Source organism: Artemia franciscana, chromosome 17 (genome assembly GCF_032884065.1).
Source record: "Artemia franciscana chromosome 17, ASM3288406v1, whole genome shotgun sequence".
NCBI classification, from domain to species: domain Eukaryota; kingdom Metazoa; phylum Arthropoda; class Branchiopoda; order Anostraca; family Artemiidae; genus Artemia; species Artemia franciscana.
This window is the reverse complement of record NC_088879.1, coordinates 20,387,368-20,411,480: the sequence shown is the minus strand read 5'-3', so window position 1 is coordinate 20,411,480 and position 24,113 is coordinate 20,387,368. Positions and strand designations below refer to the sequence as shown.

Below are 24,113 nucleotides of genomic sequence, written 5' to 3'. Positions count from 1 at the left end.
AAAATGCGCTGCAAATGGCTTTCTTTTCGGTAGCTGTGAATATTTTCCAGAAGGAAACCAGAGCAAGCAGATGGGGGGTAGTAAAAGCATTGTATAGCCGGGCAAGGAGAGGACGGTTGAAACGATACTTATTGGCAACAAGTAATCCGTAAGACGCTCATAGACGAGAACAGAGGTGGTTTGTCAGTGCTGAGCGTGTGTCCTTCAATGTAAAAGAAATAGGAAGGCCAACAGGGACTCACAAGGCTTAATCAGAGTGTCGCCAATTTGAACAGAGAGGTTAATTGAAAGCTCATTTTTTGAACCATTGAAGAAAAGAAGTTATGTTTTAGATTCGTTGAAGGAAAGTGCGATCTGCTTGTATGCCGCTGCAAGTGAGTCGTAATTTTGTTGAAATAAAGATATCGAACGAGAAATATGAAGAATGTCATCAGCAAAGTTCAGCAGCGAAATATTAATCCCACGGAAAAAGCATGACGGCTTTACTACTTGCTGTGCTTCGATAATAGCGTTATTAAACTGTGATGGAGAATTTGACGTACGCCTTTCTTGACACTCAGCATTTCTTTAGATGGAAAACTGCCGGACGGAGAGGGGATCAGGATGACAGCCGACAGCTTGTTGTACATACTGTAAACAGGGAAAAGGATGCAAGAGGAAACACCTCGCTGAAGGGCTTTGAGCAGGATATGGCCATGGATGCCAGAATCGAAGGCTCTACTAACATCAAGTGCTCCAAAGACGAGAAGATCACCATTTTTATCTGCATCGACAAGAAGATTTGCAAGAACGCTGTGAACGTGTTCCCGTCCTGAGTGCATATCTCCTATTGTTATCATTTTTCCATGAGGCTCTTAGTGACATATATTTTCACTGGTTTTAGCAATAGGAGCAAATCCAAAGTTCATGTCTTGAATCTTTGAGAAACCTATAAATGTATGATTTCTATTATAAGAAAGGTTTTGAAAGGTAATAAGTATATAAATCTGGCTCCTTAAGACGGAATTACATATTATATGGGCCAAACCTCCTAAAAGTCTCCGTGATGTCACGTTATGGTCCCAAACTGAACAATTTTCGTAGAACAACTACTGCATCTTTAAAAGTTCTTTAAGTCCCTCAATATGACAAGTTATGTTCATTATATTCAACTTGTAATAAAAAAAAAGTATAATATTTTACGCTTAAATTCGAAGGAGAATGTATTGGAAATAAGGTTTTATTGTTATTAGTATTATAATAAACCACACTAATTCCATTATTATGGTTTTCAGCCTCCCAGATTTTAATATTTTATTCGAATAACCCACTTTCCCTCAAAACATTTGAAGGAAACGCTAAGAAATATCCCCCCTAATCACGTTCAAAGCTGAAATTATTTATTATTAGCTTTATCCCACAAAATTTGGTGGCTAGATGCTAGGGTTATCCATTTATAAGATCGATAATGGCTTTTTTGTTCTTTAGTGGAAGAGGAATTTGGGACCTGTTTTGACCAATAGGATAGGTATAGTCAGCGAGTTGTAAATGCAAATCTAACCCATCAGTCTGTGGAATGGTAGAACCAGACTGCTTTTCAGGCTATTTTTCAGGGGTCATAGCGGTTATTTAGTTTTGAGATACGTTTATTTAAAATTTCTTGGATATCCCCGTTTTTATGAGTAGTTTCCTTCTTGGATAGTAAAATTATTATTTGATCCTCACTTTCCTCTTTAAAGAACACGATGTGTGCAGCAAACTGAATCCATATTTTTTTATTTTCTTCATTTTGAACTTTTCCGTTTCTTCTAATGTATTTCTTAACCCCTCTATGCTTTTCCCGGAGGTATTGGCCATACATGATGATTGAAACCTGTAAGATCTTAAATATCCTTTAAGCGCATGTTTTTTAGAAGAAAGAAATTGAAGTTCATCCAGTCCCCTCCCCCTAATTGATTTAAGACAACAATACTTTGAACTACCAAATCATGTATTTCAATCAATGAAGACTCTTCAAAATCATCTTAAAATTCAGACAGAGGAGGATAGGGAATCGAGGAAATTGAGTCTCTTAAATTATACAACGAAAATGCGGGGGAAATGTCCTCAAATCACCAGTGAAGTTTGGGATTCCTCTAACATACTGACTAACACTAAATTTCTGGAAAATATCATTAGTAAATATGGTGAAAATGTCTTCTACATAATCTTGAAATTCACTAGCAAATAAGTAGCTTCTTGCAGGGGTTGATGACGAATCGTCTAACGCTGGATTGACGGTTTTAGAGTTCATAGTATATACAAGTTTCTCCAGTTTTTTGCGATTAATAAATAAAATTCTTCGTCACATAGTAAAAAAGTTATATCGGGGTCGATTTGATGTTAAAGGGATTAGTTGTAAGAGGGGAGTCCAATGATTCAAGATTTATTTGGTCAATTGTAGTAACAGATGAGTTATTTTGATTAGTTCGAACAAGGGCGTGTGACGAATCGCCTAAAAAGGGGTCAACAGTCCTAGCAATAGACAAGTTATTTTTGGTAGCTTGAGATGAATAATATCGCCCTTACTTCTCTGCAGGGGGGGGGTTGATTAAGGCCTATCTCTTCCAAGTCTGTTTGATCAAAAATATCATACTAATTAAGTATACCTTAGATAAGCTTATCTATTTTAACACATGAAGTTTTTCAAATTGTGTAAGAAACTAATTTTCTGCTGTCATGAAAGCATCAAATATACAAGCTTTTTGGTAAACATGCTTTTTGGTAAAGAGACATGCAAAAAGACAATTTGGTAAAAAGCTTTTTGGTAAAAACATGCTTTTGGTATACATGCTTTTTGGTAAAATATACAAGCTTTTTTAGCTCTTTGTAGGAGGTAAAATTCGTAAGGGAGAAAAAAGAGCTCTTTGGGAGAAACAGTAATTAAAAAAGTCTTTGCATGGGTTCTAAGTACTCGCATTGGATATCTCTCCTAGTCCTGGAAAAATTCATAAGAATCTCTTTGAAGGAGGTGCCTAGAAAATACTATATATGGGGTAACTACATGTCTGAATAAAGCATATACAATACAATAGGCTTAATTGCCAGATTATGCCTCAGAAAGGGCAGCCAAAACATTTTGAATGTCTGGGTCCCTTTGGTCCATTGGCATATAAAATAGCTTGTATTGAGGTCCTACTTTTTCTTATATCTTTTATGTACTATCATGGGGACATATTTAAGAAGATTAAACAAAAAAAAAGTTTTTTAACTGAAAGTAAGCAGCGACATTAAAACTGAAAACGAACAGAAATTACTCCGTATATGAAAGGGGCTATTCCTTCCTCAAGATCCCGCTCTTTACGCTAAGCGTAAAGAGCGTAAAACAACTTGTTTTTTTTTCTTTAATTTCTGAGCGTTTTTGAATTAATGCATATTTTGATTTTTGCTATTGCATATTTGGAAATTTGCATATTAATTTTTTTTTTAGATAATGGCTTTTTCATAGTTTTGATCGGACATTTTGAGAAAAAAGGAGCTTGGGAGGAGGCCTAGTTACCCTCAAATATCTTGGTTACTTATAAAGGCAACTAGAACTTTTAATTTTTTACAAACGTTTATTATAAGTAACTTACTTATTTTTTAGTAACTTACTTAGTTATTTTGTATATAAGTAACTTACGAATTAACTTACGTACCGAACTTCTATATTTGTATTTTTTTACTACGTATACGAGGGGGTTCGCCTCCTCGTCAATACCTCGCTCTTTACACTAAAGCTTAAATTGTGTCCCTTTTCCTTAAGAATGACCCCTGAATCACAAAGGCCGTAGAATAAATAGTTTAAATTACTAAAAGTACTTTAGTGTAAAGAGCGAGGTAATAGGAGGAGGTGATCCCCTCACATGCGTAATAATTTCTATTCGTTTTAAGTTTTAATACTGCTCCTTACTTTCAGTTAAAAAACTTTTTCATTTTTTTTAATGCTAGAAAATGCTGCGCCCCCTTCATGGAAATTCTCTTCCCCCGTAACAAAATTCCTCTATTGAAATTTCCCCCCACATAGCCCCCTTCCCTCAACCCCTCCCCTCAAGCAAAAAATCCCCCCGAAGGTGTCTTTTTACTTCCCAATAACCATTTCTATATGTAAACTCTGGTCTAAGTTTGCAACTTGAAGCCTCTCCCACGGGTACTGTGGGGGAGTAAGTCGTCCCCAAAGACATAGTTATTAGGTTTTTCAACTATGCTGAATAAAATGGCTATCTCAGAATTTTGATCCGGTGACTTTTGGGAAAAATTGAGCGTGGGAGGGGGCCTAGGTGCCCTCCAATGTTTTGTCTCTTAAAAAGGGTTCTAGAACTTTTAATTCCGTCACAATAAGCCCTCTCACGATATTCTAGGACCACTGGGTCGATACGATCACCCCTGGGAAAAAAAAACACACAGAAAAACTAAAAAACAAATAAGCACGCATCCTTGATCTGTCTTGTGGCAAAAATACAAATTACAAAAGTCCTTCATGGAAATTGTCTTCCCCCACGACAAATTCCTCCATTGAAATTTCCCACCACATAACCCCCTCCCCTCAACCCCTCTCCCCAACCAAAAAATCCCTCTGAAGATGTCTGTATACTCCCCAATAACTATTACTATATGTAAACACTGATCAAAGTTCGTAACTTGAAGCCTCTCCCACGGGTACTCTGGGGGAGTAAGTCGTCCCCAAAGACATAGTTAGTAGGTTTTTCAACTATGATGAATAAAATTGCTATCTCAGAATTCTGATCCGGTGACTTTTGGGAAAAATTGAGCGTTGGAGGGGCCTAGGTGCCCTCCAATATTTTTGATCACTTAAAAAGAGTAGTAGAACTTTTAATTTCCGTCACAATTAGCCCTCTCACGACATTCTAGGACCTCTGGGTCAATACGACCACCCCTAGAAAAAAAACAAAAAACAAAAAAATACAAATAAACATGCATCCGTGATCTGTTTTGTGCCAAAAAATTCAAAATTTTGATTTTTGTTGATAGGAGCTTGAAACTTCTACTTTGAGGTTCTCTGATACAATGAATCTGATGGTGTGATTCAGATTTCTGAATCTGAAGATTCTATCACTTTTAAGGGGTGTTTCCCCTATTTTCTAAAATAGTGCAAATTTTCTCCGGCTTCTAACTTTTGATGGGTAAGACTAAACTTGATGAAACTTATATATTTAAAATCAGCATTAAAATGCAATTGTTCTGATGTAACTATTGGTATAAAAACTCCGTTCCTTAAAGTTTTGTTTACTATTGAGCCGGGTCGCTCCTTACTACAGTTCGTTACCATGAACTGTATGAAACCCTCACAAAAGTATGATTTTTCCTCTTATATTTATTTTTAAAAGGAGTTTAAAGGAGAGAAACAATCAGAAAAAGATCAATGCAAGACGAAATACCGTAATCCAAGTTAGAATGAATTTTTAAAAAGTCAGTACAAGTCGGAAGTCAAACAGTTCGTGGTAACGAACTGTAGTAAGGAGCGACCCGGCTCAATAGTAACCAAACTTCTAAAAAATGGAATTTTGATACCAATAGTTACTAAAGAATCAGATTTTTACGCTAATTCTAAATATGTAAATTTCATCAAGTTTAGTTCTACCCATCAAAAGTTACGAGCCTGAGAAAATATGGCTTATTTTAGAAAATAGGAGTACACACCCCCATCAGAATCGCACCATCAGATTCAGCGTATCAGAGAACCCTACCGTAGAATTTTCAAGCTCCTATCTACAAAAATATGGAATTTTGTATTTTTTCCCAGAAGACAGATCACGGATGCGTGTTTAATTGTTTTTTGTTTTTTTTTTCCCGGGGGTGATCGCATCGACCCAGTGGTCCTAGAATGTCGCAATAGGGCTAGTTCTAACGGAAATTAAAAGTTCTAGTGCCTTTTTTAAGTGACTAAAAAATTGGAGGGCACCTAGGCCCGCTCCCACGCTCATTTTTCCCCAAAGTCATTGGATCAAAATTTGAGACAGCCATTTTGCTCAGCATAGTCGAGAAGCCTAATAATTATGTCTTTCAGGAGGACTTAATCCCCCACAGTCCCCGGAGGAGGGGCTGCAAGTTGCAAACTTTCATCATTGTTTACATATAGTAATGATTATTGGGACGTGCACAGAGGTTTTCAGGGGGACTTTTCACGTTAAAGGGGGGTCAGGGGGAGGGGGTTTCGTGGGAGGATTTTGCCATGGAGGAATTTACCATGAGAGAAGAAAATTTCCATGAAGGGGCTGCAGAATTTTTTAGCATTCTTTAAAAAAAAAAATGAGAAAATAAATAAAAAACAAATTTCAGGTGGAAGTAATCTTACTTCCACCTGAAATTTGTTTTTTATTTATTAGAACCTAAAAAAGTAGTAGTACTACTTTTAAAAAACTAGTAAAAGAAGTAGTATTAGAACCTAAAACGAACAGAAATTATTACGTATATAAGGGGGTTTTTCTCCTCAACAATACCTCACTCTTTACGCTAAAGTATTTTTTAGTAATTTCAACTATGTATTCTACGGCCTTTGTGATTCAGGGGTCATTCTTAAGGAATTGGGACCAAATTGAAGCTTTAGTGTTAAGAGCGAGGTATTGACAAGGGGGAGAACCCCTTCATATACGTAATAAAAATATGAAAATATAGAATTTCGTTACGTAAGTTAATTTGTAAATTGCGTATATTTATTACTGATAAAAACGTTCGTAAAAAAAGTTTTGGTTGCCTTTTTAGTTAACCAAAATAAGAGTGCAACTAGGCCTCCTCCCCCACCCTTTATTTCATCATAATCGTCCGATCAAAACTGTGAGAAAGCCATTTAGCCGAAAAAAAAAATTAATATGCAAATTTCATTTTAATTATTCGTGTGCGGTGAGCCAAAATCAAAATATGCATTAATTAAAAAACGTTCGGAAATTAAATAAAAAAATTAGTTTTTTAACTGCAAGTGAGAAGCGACAATAAAACATAAAACGAACAGAAATTATTCCGTATATGAAAGGGGTTTTCCTTTCTCCATTGCCTCGCTCTTTACGCTAAAGTTTTTTATTGTTTTAAAAAGTAGAGTTGTGAGAAAGAGTCAAACTTTTTTAATTATCTTATAAACATTTGACATTTTTAAAAGAGAAAGGCCCTAACAAATTTCTTTCTGATGGAGGATACCATGTAAAAGGTCAAACTTTAGGCTCTTCGGCCATACAATTTCAATTGCGTGACTGTAATTTCAACAAGTTGTAATATTTTCCCTTCTACTGCATAAGCGAGTAGAGATCTGAGAGAGTTTATGTAAAGGGATATATACTTACGCTGCGCTAAAATCCTGTAGGTTGCAAAATTTGGGAGAAATTTGGTGCCAGGTTAAAAGAAAATGGAACTAAGGGCCCTGGGTCCTTCAACTCTACGGATATAAAATTCTTGGCCAGCTGCGAATTCAACATACTCACCTTTTACTAAATGAATGCTTATTTTTAAAACCTCTATTTTATGAGGGCTTTTTGTAGTCTGCGACCTTTATTTCCGCTCAAGCATTTATCGCGTTACCTTGAAGGTATATATTTGGACCTTTTTAACCGTCTCAACTAAAATGTCTATCCTGAAACTTTACCCGGTTTCATTATTAGATAAATGCTATCGTTGATTTGAGGGCCATATGGACTGATGAAGGGACGGTAAGTTACCTTCTGATCGGTTTTGGCTCTAAAAAGGACTTATAACCTTCATTTTCCATAAGAAAACGTCAAAAGTTGTTATTATCATCTTTTTGTATAAGCTTGTTCAATAATTCTTGAACAGGTTTTTTTCTTCGTCGACCAGATAGTACAAATTCTTTTATTTTCTATTGATTTTGGGTGGGATTCTAATATCCGAGACCAGACCAAGCCAGAATTAAAAAAAAAATTAAATTACAATGGCTTAGGATTTCAAATGAAGGTTCAAGTTTCTTAGTATTGTCTCCAAAATTTTTCAAAACTCATGTTGATAATTATGCTTGTAAAATTTATGTTATTATAGAGTAGTTAGGGCTAGATTAGCAAGCAAAAATGGGCTAATTTACAAATTATACACAGACATACCCACATTTCACAGATGGAATTCTTTCATCTTCGACCCAGTGCCAAGCAAATTAAAACTGAGGGGAAAAAACTGAGGTTCTTCTTGTTTTTTGGATTGTAATGAAATTAGCATAACCTTGTCAATGGAGTCAAAATTTTGAACTCAGGGTTTTCTATTACCAAGCAGAGGTTAATCCCGCTATACCGCTACAGAACGAAAAGATACAACTAATGTTTCTCTTTACGTTCGTATAACATGGAGATCACAACTATTCCTCAGTGGCTTAGTAAGTAAGTCACTGACTTCTTACTGAAATCTAATTACTTGGTTCTACTTTTTTTTCATTCAGCCTGATACAAGTCATATAACATTTTGATAGAGTAATATACGAATTTATTTTTCTCTATTGAAGGTTGAAAGACATATCTATAATCAATAAAATTTATTATAAAAATATTACCATCTGTATAATGCCATATTCATAATACACAAAATCACAATAACTTAAATCAAGACATGAAAGGCCGACCATTTCTACGTTTATGATTGCTAACTTCTGATTGGGGCCTCCAATCCCAATTAAAATCGAGTGTCAGAGGTTCCATGTAATATGGAGAGGCTATGAATAAAGAAATTCAATACGAAATTGAAGGGATTAAAAAGGAAATAGAAAAGCATTTATCACAGAAAATCATACATATAAGATTTTTTATACGGTTAAGTTACGCTATGCAAATACATTAAACTAGAGCTTAGATATATCGACAAAGAATACAATACGACCTATGTCAAACCACCACGTTCTGACTATGTTCAAGTTTCCTTTCCAATTAAATTCTATATCGACAAAATTGGCCCTAGGTTCTAGTATCTATATAATGAATATAGATTAAGGACAAAAAAAAGAAGAAAAACTGTAATTTATCAGGAACCCTTCGTAATTCGTTTAAAGGCTGTATTTTCTGACACGTGTAAGGCCAGGGGGATCATATTCAGCTTGAGGAGCTGAGTAGTCTGATGCGTAGTGGGAGTCGGCATAACTTTCGGACTGCCATGTTTTATACGGCCTGAAGAATTCTCCTTGACGTTTTGACTGGTTTCGCACCGGGAACAAGTCTGGTGATTGCCGGGCCCTGATTCTCTGAGAGCCGGGTAATCGCGGGCTATCCAATTGCTGTGTTCTCTGAAAATAAAATGATCATAAGCGTTCTAAAAGCACAACTTAGATACCAATACAGTTATGAAAACTCCTATCTTGCCCATGAAAAGCTTTTGGTACAGAGCTCTGAACTTGGCGCCTCCTCCAAGCCCGTGCTCCGACGCGTAGATCATACTACAACACCATAGGTGGGACCGCAATTTTGTTTTGATGCATACCAGAGCTTAGATACCAATATTGGTATCTAAGCTGCGCTGCCAGTTTCCTGTCTCCAGCCGCTAGCATCGCTACCGCGCACTGTGTCATTAAATTGGGATTCTGAAGTCTGGGTATCCTCTGTGACACAAATATTAGTTTATTTAGGCTATTTTTTAATATATCATACGTGTTTTTAACTAAAGCTAAATTTGTCGCAATTTAAAGGTAGCACTCATGAATTTTTTTAGCTACACACATTTTTACTTGACAGTTGAAAAAAAAATTATGGTTTACTTGCATAAATTAGGCACACATAAACAAAATGAAGCAGACAGGAGGAGTCGGGACGGTGAAAGAAACAAGGGAAAGAATGACGAAAAGAAGACGGCGAAAGAATACGAACAAATAAAAGTTACCCAATAACAAGTATAACCAATTTAAGGTATTACGTCGAAAATACTGGAATACGAGCTTCACAAATCCTTCTTTTAATATGGTATTTTCAGTCGTGTTAATAATGGCTAGTTGAAGCCTATTTCGCTTTAGAATATGTCCCTACTTGTGGAAATACCTAAATTCAACAAGAAAACTTTCCATTGTGCACTTCTCCTATAATCTTACAGGACTTATTGCACACGTACTGCCCCCCCCTGCCTCCCCAGATTCTATTTTTGTCTTCAGTAAAAGATGAAATTATACTTTTTATAGACTTGCCTAATGCTTCTTCCTTTTTAATTCGGTATCTGCTTAATTGAAAAACTATAATAACGAAAACTATAGATTTGATAACTTGGTAAGACATTGTGACCTCGTCCCTTCCCCAATTTTTAAACTGTGTCTATTTAAAGCTCTATCATTCCAAAGATAACTAAAAAAGTAATATTAGTTTACAAAAATCTATTTGTCTACCGTAGAGTATAACTTCTTAGTTCTAAATATTCTACTACAAGTCTTGCTTTGTTGTAATAATTTGGATAAAGCTGCAATTTTATTCTATTTATTTATACTACATTGTCTATTCGACGAAGAAAAGAAACAAAGATGCGCACACAAGGTTATTAGTTCATTCGTAACCTAGTCTAGGTCCGGTTTTCGTGTTTCCTAAGCCAGAAATTTAGAAACTCAACCAATCAATGTAACTAACTTTTGATGGGATATGTCGTGGATAACCCTTTTTAGATGCACATTGATGGGTTCAGTTTCTCAGACTTACAGCCCAGCTGTCCCGAAGAGCCTAATGTAGACGGACTCTTAACTAAAATTTATCCTGTCCTCACATCCATCATATACTGGTGTTAATTGTAGTTTTCAATAATCCGGCCCTGAGTCTGTGAATATGCGATGGTACTTAAACTTCACTTCACATAAATTATCTTGCCTAGCACTAAGCCTTGTTTTACGGCCTGTCCGTGAAAATTATGCCACATTATTTTCAGTTCTATTTATGTCAAGCATTGTCAGCACTCAAACTTAATTTAACAAGGACAATTTCAGAAACATAACACATTCAATTATATGAGATCATTTTTAATATTTGGTAGCATTTCAGGGATGTTACAAACTGACAGCCATAGTATCAGTTGTAAAAAGATTAACAGACGAGAGCTTTCTTTGGTAGCGCAAAAAGCACGATTCACACATGACACTTCTGTCACACTGCTTATGTGAACCATCCTTAGAAGGCAGTTTAAGTTAGAATTTAGACTTTTTATTGTACTCGTATAAGTTCAAGAATTTCAGTATTGTCTAATTGAAGGGGGAGAGAAGCCCTCTTCGCAAGTATGTCCTTCCTACGTTTCAGAAAGCAAAAGATTTCAGGGCTGGTCTCCGACGGATATGTGTATATGACCTTCTCCTCTGCCAGAAATTTATGCCTAGACCCTTTATTCTGCAACAGAAAAATGAAAACAAATTTTCAATGAAAGTAAAGGCGATATTAAAACTTAGAACAAAAAAGTAGTTCGTATAGAAGGGGTGCTCCCCACTTCTCAACGCCCAATCCTTACGCTAAAGTATTTCAACTACGCTGAAAAAACTTGCTTTATCATTCGAATCACCCTTGTGCATGAGCAGTCCGCCTTTTAAAAGTATTTTGGATAAAAGGTCAAATTTTAGTACACAGAGAAGGGAGGGTCTAAGGTTCTCTGCCTACCCTAATTGCAAGGAAGATTACCTCCTCCTCAGACTAATGCACACTGGCTTTAAATTAATGTATAGCTTTTGAAGAACAATGCTTTATTTCAGGGGCCCATTTTTTAGGAGTTTAGGCACCCCCTCTAAACACGAAAAATTGATTTCCTAACAACCTAAGAGAAAATGTGCAACTATGCAACACCTTACACACAGACTTTAAATTTGTTCGATAAACGAATGGCGGTTCATTTTTAAGGACTGTATTTACATTCAGGAGCAAAATATACACTGCAGGCCAGTATAGGCTATAAACTGAAATGAAAGGCTTTATAAAGGCCGTTTCAGCAGTCCTCGGAGTTTTTGCTGTATCACATCTTGGCCATGATTGTGCCAAACTACTGTTTAACGGGCAAAAATCCTGGAAAGTGGGAATTTCCTGTTATGAAGGTTCCTAGAACTGTAAATACACATTCGAATGAACACTCTTTGAATCATGTAGGGCTGCGGATTTGGATAGGTAAAAAATCCCACGTTTTATCGATAGTGGCTTTAGGATTTTCATACATGTTGTATTTTACTGCATATTTTTCATCAAGACTACTTTTTGGTGGGGGGGGGGGAGGGAGTTCAGTTTCTGTTTTCAAAATTATAAAAATTTTGTTTGCTAAATGTGTCTAATAAACAGCTTCAAACTTGATATCTGTTACTTATTTAGAATTAGCATAAATAGTTGATTCTGTTATTTTAATTTAATTATTATTATTCAATTATTTTAATTTATTATTTTAATTCATTTTATCTTAATCTTATTTTATTTTATTTAAACATGTTTTTAGAGTTTTAATTTCTATTGACGAGGATGCTCTTCACTTACAGTTTGTTACTTCGAACTGTTTAATCCAAGGATCTCTTAACCATGATAGGGGCTAATACGATTTGAAAAAGATAATCATCGCTGAAAAAGTGCACCTATTCTAATATTCATTAGGGGGAGGAGGTATCTCTGAAGTACAAAAAATAGACTGCAGCGTCATCGTCAAAAGTGTATCCAAGGGGGCTTTTTCAAAAATAAAATATTTTTTTACAGGGGGCATGGATGCTGGCAAGAGGACATGGGATCAATACTCTTCCAAAAAAGACAGTATTTAAAATCGTAAATAAATAGAAAAATGAGTAAAATCCCTATTAAAATTTCGATGAAAGCAGAGTTTCTGGTATTATTCCCCCTCTCCTCCTGGGAAAACTTCCTAATTGTCCTCAAGATGGCCCTCAAACAACCATCGTTTGTTGTGGTAAGCAGATGAATCTAATATCTTACGTACACTGAAAATACTTTCTGCAATATGGGTGAGTCTATCACCCCGCAACACCCATATTACAGGCTTAGTCCTTAAATATTTCCGGGAATGGAGAGACATTAGACATTAATTTGTGCCCCACCTCATCCAAATCTCATTTTATAATTATCTGAAGGATCACGGAGAATTAGGAAATTTGAGCATAAAAATGGACTTCTTAGTTTTCAACCCCCCCCCCCAACACACACTCTCCTAGAGAAAGGTCCGTCAGTACATGAGTTTGTGATAATTCTAAACAGATTGGTTATGTGAAGATTTTCAATCCTTATCTCTTTTTCACTCTTTTAGGCAAAATCGTTATTTTGTGTGACAAAATTGCAAAAAAAGCGACGCTCTGCTGTTACACTTTTTTTTTTTTTTTTACTTAAAACAGGTACTAGAAATTTCAACTCCCGTTCGAATCAGCCTTCTCAAGGTTCTTCATGACCACTGGTTCGATGTCATCATCCTATGGGGGGGGGGGAATTTGATGGTGTGTGTGAATTTTATCAAGATCAATTGCTATTTTCGGGGTCTTTGCCTCTTTTTAGAAAGTGAGGCACATTGAGTGGATTCTTTGATGCATGCATTGTTATTAGCATTGTTGTTTTTTAGGTTTTCAGTTACTATTAGCACTTTTCGCTCCCTCCTTACAGCCCGTTGCCGCGATCTGTTTGATAAACGATCGCTCATGTAATAATGATGATAAGTGAAATACCTAATACATGAATGAGAATATAATAAGAGAGAAACCTCATATAAGGGAACATAAGCATAAATATACCATACCTCGTTTACAGGAAGCTCATTCACTGCATCCCTAAATACGAATAGGCCATTATCCGAACGGCTCTCTGGCTCTATTTGAAACTCATCACGGTATAAGGGCTTCTTTTGAAGTCGCCGAGGAGCAGCCAAAGAAATTGTCACCATTCCAGAAATTAAGAAAGCTTGCAGGAATCCTTTCTGGAACAATTTTAGTATTAAATACTAGTCTCCGAGAATATAAGGATTTTGGTCAGATTTCATTTCTTTTTTTCTCTCTTTTTTACCGTGTTTTACTGTATCTCTGAACATAAAACAACAGATTTCTTCCTTTTTGGTTGTTCAAATATATTGCAAGTATGAATGTAAAAGTAATAGGAATCCAATATGCTGCAAGTAAATTGTAAAGTTCAGCTTTTTTGTAAGTCTGAATACTCTGTCGAAAAAATTTGAGTTACCAGGTTTTTTAAAGATTTTTCTTTCAAGTACAAGCCGTAAATTTGAGCTATTATCGCTTTAAATTTTTTCAAATTTTATATTTTATTCAAATTGAATTCATCTGCCTCAAAATAATACTTTGACTACTACTACTAACAACTTACTGAATCACCAAGAGGCCTGAGGCCAACACAGCTACGCATGCTTCTCCTCCGTCATATTCTATTCAAAGTCTCCCTCTTAACACTCTCCCAAGAAGTTCCCATTTCCCTTAAATCTCTCCTTGCATCATTCTCCCACCCATTTGGGGGAAGCCCTGCTTTCTGTTCGACCCTAGATAGCTGTCTGACGAGCACTTCTTTGACAATCTGTCATCATTCATTCGCAGAATGTATTCTTGCCATCTCAAACTTTTTTTTCATTCTAATCCTAGAAAATGGTATTAAACCAAATTTTTCGTAAGTTATACTGTCAGTCAGTCGTGCACCTACTGATACTAATAAAGTAATAACAAACTAATAAACGAATTATCGGAGGAAGTTCGTAAAGAAACACAAGGGGTGTGGGATGTGAGAATTGTCAAGAAAGGGACATAGAGGCTGTCAATGGTAAGTTATATTTGAGGAAATTAAGTTATATCACAAGATGGTCAATTCTGTCTTTGGGTGAATTCTCCGAAAACGACCAATACGATGATCAATCGAGTTATACCCTACGACGATCATCTTTTACCACACGACTTGTTTTATTATGTACTATGTTTCTTGTTTACAATTACTGTATTAGAAGGTTCTTATGAATTTTGTCTAGCTTACAAGCTATACTTAATATCTACATACTTGAGGATTATACTCGACGTATAAAAAAGTACTTTCAGGACACATCAAAGATACATATTTAAACAATAATTATAAGAAACGCATTTATTTTAACCCATTTATTTGTCGTTTAATTTTTAACCCATTTATTTGTCGTTTACAATACCTATTACACCGCTAATTTGGTAATTTCAATATCCTATGTAAACTGTAAAGCTGATCAAGTTTGCAGCATTATTTGCAACCTCGTGAAGAGCTAGACGCGGATACTAGTAACGAAAACTTTAAGAAATACATTTACTAAAAAATTGTCAAGCAAAAATGTTTTACCAATTGAAATCTATTGGGAAATGAAAACTTCCCTACATCCAACTCTATAATATTTTATGATGAAGAACAAAATTTGCGAGAGAAACACTCGCGAATTTTGTTGGAAAAATTTTTTGTGGAAAGCATAATGAAATTGCTCGAAAACCGTGTCAGCTCAAAAATCACCAAATTCCTGTTGAAAAACCCATAGTTGAAAATCCGTAGCCGGGGGTTTTGTCTTATGAGCCTTTTCTCTAACCGTTTTAAAGCCTGTTCTATTAGAAAAGTCACATTCCATTCCATTGCTCATTTTCTAGACTTATAAAGAAACGATGTGAACTTGAACTAACAAGAAATAGGCATGTTCCATGGACATTTTTGGTAGAAAACTGCCCAAGGGTTAAAAATAGCTTGCATTCCTTAGCCTTTTGTTAGATGGACATTTCCGTTTATACAATGACATCAAACAGCTTTTTCTTAACCTACTAAATGTTACATAAGCCTCTTCTGACAATACATCTCCCCCTCCCCTAGTGGTCTAAGATACTGCTGTGGGAAAAAACTTTTTATTCAGATTGTCATGTTTGTGAGATTCTAGATTAAGGGCTTTTGCTGGTTTTGAAGGTTAGTTGAGTTCGGTAAATGAAACACCCAGGAATTAATCCAGAGCCTTAATAATGTCTGGGAGAGTATATTCAAGTACTTACCTCAGTCCTTCTCCCTTAAAAAAGTACTGATCTTCGATGACCTTTTACACTCTTTGTTTTATAAAAGTTAAACCTTGAAAATAAGACCTATTGCTAAAATGAGCCACAAGAAAAGTGTTTAAAATTAAAATGAAATAGTTGTGGGCAACTAGTCATGGCTCATTTTAGACAAAGCCAAGACAGATTGTCCAATTGAGTGAGAGGCAATTCTAGTATTAATCTTCCCTTATTAGAATTCCCTTATTAAGATTGATCCTCATACCTTTGCTCAATAATTACTTACAAGGTTTTGGAGATCGGTAAATAAATTTCGTAAATTAAAGAAAAAAACTTTGTTTTGTCTTAAAATTCTACTGTAAAACTAGGGTCAAGGGAAAAAATTCATTGAAAACCCAAAATAGTGAGTGAAACCTGTAATGTTTGCAATCTACTAATCCCTAAAAGTAAGGAACAGATAAAGACAGCAGCTTGACAACATGTTCCCAGTGTTTACGCTTTGAATTAATTCCTGAAAGTTTCATTCGACCAACCCAACCACTTTTCGAGATAGCAAGAAATCTCTCTAGAACTTTATCAATTATGTTTTCTTCTATTGTCATTCTCATTTTTAAATCGTTTGGATTTAATATTTTATCCAGGAATCATATTCATGCAGTAAAATTAAGCCAATTTTTATTTAGCTAAAATAACCATATTCTCAAAATTTACAAAAGATTTTGATGAAAAAATCTTTACAAACCATTTTTGGTTAATATATCCTAAAGTCTTGAAGACACAATATAGACTGAAATTACATTGCTGGTTGCAATAGTGCTTTTGAAGCAGTAAAGACAGTGCCAAAGGCACTCAAGGATCAGGAAACAAAATTATTCGAAACACCAGCTGACTCGTGAAAGTCCTTGGCAGAGTGTTTCGATACGACTTAGAGATCTTGGTAAATTAGGCGTATAAAGGACAGAATACTACTACAGATAGCTATTTTACATATATAATGCATATATATAATTATATATATATATATATATATATATATATATATATATATATATATATATATATATATATATATATATATATATATATATATATATGGTGTTTGAATTGTTGTAATCCCTTGTTAAAATATAAAAAAATATTTTTGCAATTACCAGCTGCCGGGCCCCGGGACGTGGCAAGCTTCTATATACAGATTTTCATTGTCACTTGTTTTCTAACCGCAGATAAATCGCTGTCTTTTTTTTTCTAAAGTATTTTTAAAGATATTTGATTATTAAAGCAAGTCCAATTTCTAACAACGATATCTGATAAGCCTCAAACTTTTGGTTTTTTTAAGGTTTTTGAATTCATGTAGTCCCTTGTCCAAATATATATGAATATACATTTTACATATTTAAATTAGATTTAAATATTTTCAAATAAAAACATATACTTTTGGTTTTTTTATGGCTTTTAAATTGTTATAATCTGTTGTTAAAATATATATAAATATTTTTGCAGCTACAAATTTTTTCAACTTTACACAATTTAACGTCTTTTCATACTCTAGTCACCTCCATACATGTTGGAGGTGAATGGAGTTCGTCCGGAATGAGGTAGACTCTGTCTGCTGACCAAGTGCCTCTGGATATGGGGTTTCTCCCCGACTAAACACTCCGATCAGGACGGCCGCCTTGTGGCTGGTGGAGCCCACCCCGGGAATCTCAGTACCTAGGTTGAACCTAGCTCTGTTCGGAATCCAGGCCTAGGGTCGGTTGGGCTAGCGAATCTCCACCCGGAAATTAAATGCTACGAAAAGTGAGAGCCTTGGATCTGGAATCCCTTTTGAGAACTCGACCATCGCGCGTCAACGAACATGCTGACGACGTCAGAAAGACTGACAGACCAAACCTCATGGACCAAAGGGGGCTACAAACAGCCACTTGGAATGTTTTGACTCTGAATGCACTTGCGTCAAAGAACCTACTCTCCGAAGAAATTTGCAAGAATAAAGTGTCGATTGTGAGTCTTACAGAAACCTGTCTTACCGGAAGTGGAGAAGAGTGAATAGGTAACCGTAACTCATTGCTCTGGTGTGAAGGAAACACGAGAAGGAATTGCACTGGCCTTGCGCTAAATAGCCTTACAAGAAAGGCCTTACTTCTATACGAAGCTGTATCTGACAGATTAATGAATGCCCGCTTTGGACACAAGCATGGCAAGATGACTGTTATGTAAGCTCTGCCCCGACCAACGATTCTGGTGATGTGACTAAGGAGGACTTCTACTCTGCTTTGTCTAGATTCCTTGCAACAGTGCCCCCCCCTCCCATAACATAACTGTTCTTCTTGGTGATTTAAATGCGACAGTGCGCGATGATATGGGTGTATGGCGCGGCACAGTTAGTCCTGTATTCTTCGACCCACTTAACGACAAATGGCTTCGCTTACTTGAACTCTGCCGATCTCACGACCTTTGCATCGCAAACATCTACTTCCAACGTAAAACTATTCATCAGTACACATGGTATAGTAAAGACGGTAGTACAAAGAAGGTGATTGACTTTGTCATTATTTCCAAGCGCTGGAGATCATTGGTGAAGAACTGCAAAATTTACAGACCAGCAGAGCTTGGAAACGCAGACCAAAGGCTTGTGTGCACCGATCTCCGGCTTTGCATCCATGCGCAACGATCGGAAAGAAAACCTGTCACTGCAGATATTGGGAGACTAAAGGAGCCAGATACTCGTCTGAAGTACAGTGTTGAGATATCGAATCATTTCGAACCCCTTGGCTCACTTAATAGCAGCGAACATCTCTGGAAGTATTTCAAATCGCAGACTAGCGAAGCAGCACAACTAGTGCTTGGCAAGAGGAGCTACAAAAAGAAATCATGGCTAACTAAATAAAACACTGCAAGTCATAGAGGGAAGACGGAAGGCAAGACTTCTTGGGATATGACCACATATCGAAGGCTCAATGAAGTAAGGAACAGACTCATTCACCGGGATAGAACCCGGTTTGTTGCAAGGAAAGCCGACAAAATTGAACTATCTGCAAAAACGAAAGATATAGTTAGCCTATTCAAGCATCGCCGAGACCTCACGGAAAATAAAATTCCTACCTTGGGTCCCGCCCTGTCCAGGGATGGGACACTTTTCTCTGATGAAGGTTCTTGTCTTGACCGGTGAAAGGACCACCTCTGTTCGCTCCTCAACAATACTAACCCGTCTGTGTCTCCTCATGATAGTTTCAGCTAACCTTGCAGTCAAAAACCTGAAACAGATGCTCTTCCAGATGATCCTTTCAGCCCCTCAGAAATCGGATATGCAGTAAAAAGGCTCAAGAATAATAAAGCTGCGTGTATCTGTGGCTTGAGCTCAGAGCTGCTAAAATATGGAGGTGCTGCAATGCTCTTGTTCCTCTATACCCTGTTCTCTACAATCTGGCAAACAGAGATGATACCCGAGGATTGTCGTAAGGGTGTTATCATCCCCTTATGGAAGAGGAAAGGCTTAAGAAGTGACTGGTCCAACTATCGGGGAGTAGCCCTACTGTCAGTCCCTGACAAACTGTTTTCAATGGTCATGCTGGATCCATGTCGGAATATCATTCGAAAAATTCGGCGACCGGAGCAAGCTGGTCTTGCTCCGGTCTCGGAGCAAGACCAGTAGAGATTACCACAGAGCTCCGACAGAAAACATTTATTTCCTTCGTCAACTTCCGTGCTACATTTAACACAGTCGATCGATAAGCTCTTTGGCAGATACTAGAATTGACTGGCCTACCCGAGAAATACTGCAGACTTTTCAAGGCACTGCACCATGGGACGGAGAGCTGTGTACAAGTAAATGGTCGGCGCAGCCTGTTCTTTCAAATCACGACAGGGGTGCGCCAAGGATGTGCAGTGGCCCCAGAGCTATTCAATGTCATCGTAGATTATATTATGACAAAAACCACTTCACGTCTCAGCTTTGGGCCCAGATTCGGAGATTGTGCCATCACGGATGTTGATTTTGCCGATAACTTGGCCATTCTGGCGGACTCCAAGGAATAGCTGCTGGAAGCACTCCAAATTCTTCGAGAAGAGGCTGCTAAAGTAGGACTGCATATAAACTGGAACAAAACTAAAATTACGGCCATAGACCTGTCTTTTCCTTCTTTTAACTCTCCAGTTAGACTGGACAGCACCACTGGCATCGAAGTTGTCCAAGACTTTACCTACCTGGGCTCCATAATTTCTTCAAATGGCTCGCTTCTCCCTGAGCTCCAAGCGAAATCATCCAAAGCGTCTTCCGTCATGGGCAGACTGAATCGTCACCTCTACTGGAAACCAAACATTAGTCGTACAACGAAACTGCGGATCTTCAACGCTCTAGTCGGCCTTGTGATGCTTTACAGAGCTGAGACATGGCAAGTATTAGCTGCAATCCGCAAGAAAATCGACGTATTTCATGCGAAGAGCCTGAGGAGGATCGAGGGCCTATGATGGTGCAAATTCGTCAGCAATGAGAGGCTTCTGAAGCTCACAAAGTAGTTTCGGTTTTCAATTCAAGCAGCCGAGCGAACCTTACGATGGTTCGGATACCTGCTTCGAATGCCACCACATCTACCCGCCAATATGATTTACGACTTTAATCCTATCAAAGCCGGTTGGAAGTGGCCTCGCAGCCAACCGAAGAGACGTTGGCACAGCCTGTCCGAGTTCTTGACGATTGCAAACGTTAGACAGGGTGAATAGCAAATACTGGCCAGATATTGAAGCAGATGGAGGAGGCAGACATCACTCTTTACGCCAAGCAGCGCCCGGCAGGAGACTTTGGTCAAGTAAGTCATACTTTAGCCGTTCAAAGATATTTGATTATTGAAGCTAGTCCTATTTCTAGCAATGACACGATTAAGATTCAAACTTTTGGTTTTCTTTTTGAGGTTTTAGATTGTTGTACCTGGTCGAAATAGAGGATCATCATTTGTAATAATGGCAAATATTTGTTTTTTATCACGTTATATAACTGGTTGCGTTTAAAAAGGTTTTGTTTTTCAATGTTTTTGAATTGTTCTAATCCCCTGGTAAAATATATTCAGTGGTTTTCTGATGCCTTTGTCACGAGGCTTTTTGTTGTATGGACAGTCTTTTCGACAAGGTCGTTGGACTGGGGATAAATTGGAGTTGATGTACTGTGAGTGAATCCCCATGTCCTGGCAAAACCTTGAAATTCAACCGAAGAGTACTGAGGGCCATTGTCAGATATTAGTATCGATGAAATGCCATATCTGGCGAAATGAAATTTGAGTTTGGAGATGAAGAACTTTGACGTAGTGGAGCTGAGTTTGTGTACTTCGAAAAAACGGCTATGATAGTTTACTGTTACAAGATAGTCATTATTGTGGAGCGTGAATAGGTCGGATACGACTTTTTTCCAAGGAAGACATGGTATTCCTGACTGATCATAGGTTCTCTTTGGTTTGATGGCATGTTTCTAGAACATTTTAAGCAACTACGAACATACTGATCAATGTCTGCGTTTAGACCTCACCAGTAAACCAGCATTCCGGCTCTTTGCTTGGTTTTTTCTACTTTAAGATGAGCAGCGTGAAATTGTCTCACTATGTCTGGATGTAATATCTTGGAGATGACCAATCTCTTGCCTTTGAAGGTGATCCCTTTGTTTGTTGGCAGTTCATGCTGGATATTCCAGAACGGACTAGGCCCTGACTGGCAAGTTTCTCTGCTTTTCCGCCAGCCTTCATGGATTTTTTTTGCCAGAATCCTGAGTAGGCTATCTTTGGGAGTTTCTTTCTGGATTCGTAGGATCTTCTCCTTATTTACAGGAAGATGTCTAGACATCTGATGGATTTACACGTCTATTTCTTTTCCTAGTTTCTTATCGATATCCGGAAGGTGAAGACAAGAAAGTGTGTCGGCGATTGGTATTTCTGAACCTGGCCGAAATTTCAGATGAAAATCGTGGATAGGATTTCTGACTATTGTCTCATGCACGTGGTGATAGTTATTACGTTGACGCGCCTCCAATAAAGGTAGTGGTGAAAGTTCTTGCATGTTTTGCTAAGTGCACGGGACGCATGTGCTACTGCCTCTACATCGCTACAAAGGTTTGCTGCCAAGCTATGGCTGGAAGCTTTGATTTTCAGCTCCACATTCAAGCTCTTGTAGTTGAAGAAGGAGATGCCTGACACGATTGACTACCTGAGCTCTGCCGGCGTCTGGTAATTTTTGGGACTCCAAAAGAATGGCTTACGTTCAAGTATGTCTCGAAGGCCTTTATTTCTAGTAGACAGGCTGGGAATGTATTTTTCGAGGTAGTTTAACATTCCAAGGAGGGTTAGCAGCTCTTCGTGACTCTGAGGTTTAAGCAACTCTTCGATGGCTCACAGTTTTTCTGGGTCCAGTTTCATGCCATCGGCTCCAACTACGTGCCAAAAATAGCATATGCTGCTTGCATTGAAGCTGGATTTGTCCTTGTTGATTTTTACACCTTTTTCTAGTGCTCTTTCCATAACGGCTCTTAGTCTTTCATCATGATCTTCTTGGTTTACTCCATACGTTAGAATATCATCAATTATAATGGCTAGTCCTTCCAGCCCTTCAAATGCTTCTTCAATACAGCAATGGAACTCATCTTGTGCTGAAAGTAAGCCAAAGGGTATCCTTAGGAATCGATGACGCCCGAATATAGTGCTGAATGTTGTCATTTCAGATGCCCTTGCAGAAAGAACTAATAACCAGTACTTTGACCGTGCATCCATTTTGCTAAACACCTTTACACCATACGGCCTTGCTGTAACGTCTTCTACGATGGGGATGGGATAGTAAGGATGCTTTATGCATTTGTTGAGGTCTACTGGGTCTATGCATAGCCTTACAGTTCCCTTCATCTTTTCAATCATCACCATTGAATTTACCCATTCTGTGGGCCCCGTGAGTTTTTCAATGATTTAGTCTCTTTCCACTCTGTTAAGCTTGTCCTTGAGTTTATCCTTTAGTTTCACTGGTACCATTTTGGCTGGATAGATCATTGGTATGGACCCATCTTTTAGATGGATGTTGTATTCCCTTTTAAGTTGACCAATACCTTCAAAGAGGCTTTTGTACTTTTCATCTATGCTGGTTCGTTCTGCATTAACACTGAGTACTAGTTTGATGAGGTTCAAATTTATGCTGGTTCGATATCCCATTATTGGGGTCGATGCTGAGTTGACTACGTAAAATCTGTGAGCACCCGTAGGTGCTCATAGATAATGACACTGTTTGTAGCTGCAGCTAAGATCACAAGTGCCAATGACAGGGATCCTAGCACCACAGAAGCTGGTCAGTCGCTGGTTAGTTGGTTACAGATTTGGCTTTGGTTTAAGCTTATCAAAAATGATTTTAGAAATGACATTCGCTTGGGCTCCTGTGTTAATTTTGAAATTGACTGAAAGCTGGATGTTTAAGGTCAGTGGAACAAGGCCTTCATCTTAACCACTGCCTTTGTTGATGGCATACAGGAAAACTGTTTCCTGAACGTTGACTCCCTCTCTAAGTGACTCAGTTACTTCATCAATGGGTGTTCACGTTTTTGTTGCTGTGACAGACCCTTGCAAAATTGTTTGACTTCTTGCACTGTCTACATATTTTCCCCACTGAACATGCATGATTGGTCGAGTAAGATCCATCTTAGTAATAGTAGCCTCTATCTTTGGGGTGGTTATTAGAAGAAGCTTCCTGATTTGGAAGCTGTTCCGGCTTAGACCACGTATGATTGCATCAATTTCCTGCTTGGTAGATATTGGTTTGCTCATGCTGAATGATTTTACCTGAGCTTGGGTTGTTTTGTAGGTTCTATATCTTGACCCTGCACCGTCCAGAGTTAATGAGTCACCTTCTGCTAACTATTTCTCTCGAGCGGCTTGGTTTCAAGTTCACATACAATTTGATTACAAATCATTTCAACTTGTTCTGTGCACAGACATGGTTTGGCCGATGTTTTTAATTCTACGATGTATCTCCCAATACTTTCGTTTTCTAACTGGTCCCGCTTCTTGAAGATGTATCTTGCAAGCACGGTGTTTTTCTTTGGGCTTGCATTGTCTTTAAAGTATTTGATAAGGGGTTCATTTTTTTGTCTTCACTCTTTTCCGTTTTGAAAGTATTGAAGCTCTCGTCCCTTTTTTCCTATACAGATAATCAGGTAGGCACACTGAGATTTGTCCGTCTTTTCTGCCAGTGGTCC

General features: G+C 37.5%; 2 protein-coding genes across 3 annotated transcripts; one reads left to right on the top strand and one right to left on the bottom strand.

Moving 5' to 3' along the window:
• Positions 1 to 8,467: 8,467 nt before the first annotated feature.
• LOC136037976 (uncharacterized) lies at positions 8,468 to 16,763 on the bottom strand. Of its 2 annotated transcripts, none has more exons than XM_065720868.1 (3): positions 16,644 to 16,763; positions 13,657 to 13,833; positions 8,468 to 9,223 (listed from the first exon to the last, which is right to left on the bottom strand). In XM_065720868.1, the coding sequence occupies exons 1-3, from the start codon at positions 16,644 to 16,646 to the stop codon at positions 8,987 to 8,989; spliced, it is 417 nt and encodes a 138-aa protein (XP_065576940.1). In that variant the 5' UTR covers positions 16,647 to 16,763; the 3' UTR covers positions 8,468 to 8,986. The 2 variants fall into 2 exon arrangements, with proteins under 2 accessions (XP_065576940.1, XP_065576941.1); XM_065720869.1 differs by having other exon boundaries at positions 13,657 to 13,829; positions 16,644 to 16,705.
• Positions 16,764 to 18,260: 1,497 nt separating this feature from the next.
• On the top strand, positions 18,261 to 18,788 carry LOC136037509 (uncharacterized). Its single transcript, XM_065720231.1, has one exon. It carries the CDS (start codon positions 18,261 to 18,263, stop codon positions 18,786 to 18,788), a length of 528 nt encoding a protein of 175 aa, XP_065576303.1.
• The last annotated feature ends 5,325 nt before the right edge of the window (positions 18,789 to 24,113 follow it).

Coding starts and splice junctions, on each gene's coding strand:
- LOC136037976 (XM_065720868.1), bottom strand. Junction 9,224..13,656: donor ATGAGCTTCCTGTAAACGAG/GTATGGTATATT, acceptor TTTTATTTTCAG/AGAACACAGCAATTGGATAG.
- LOC136037509 (XM_065720231.1), top strand. CDS start 18,261: ATGGGTGTATGGCGCGGCACAGTTAGTCCTGTATTCTTCGACCCACTT.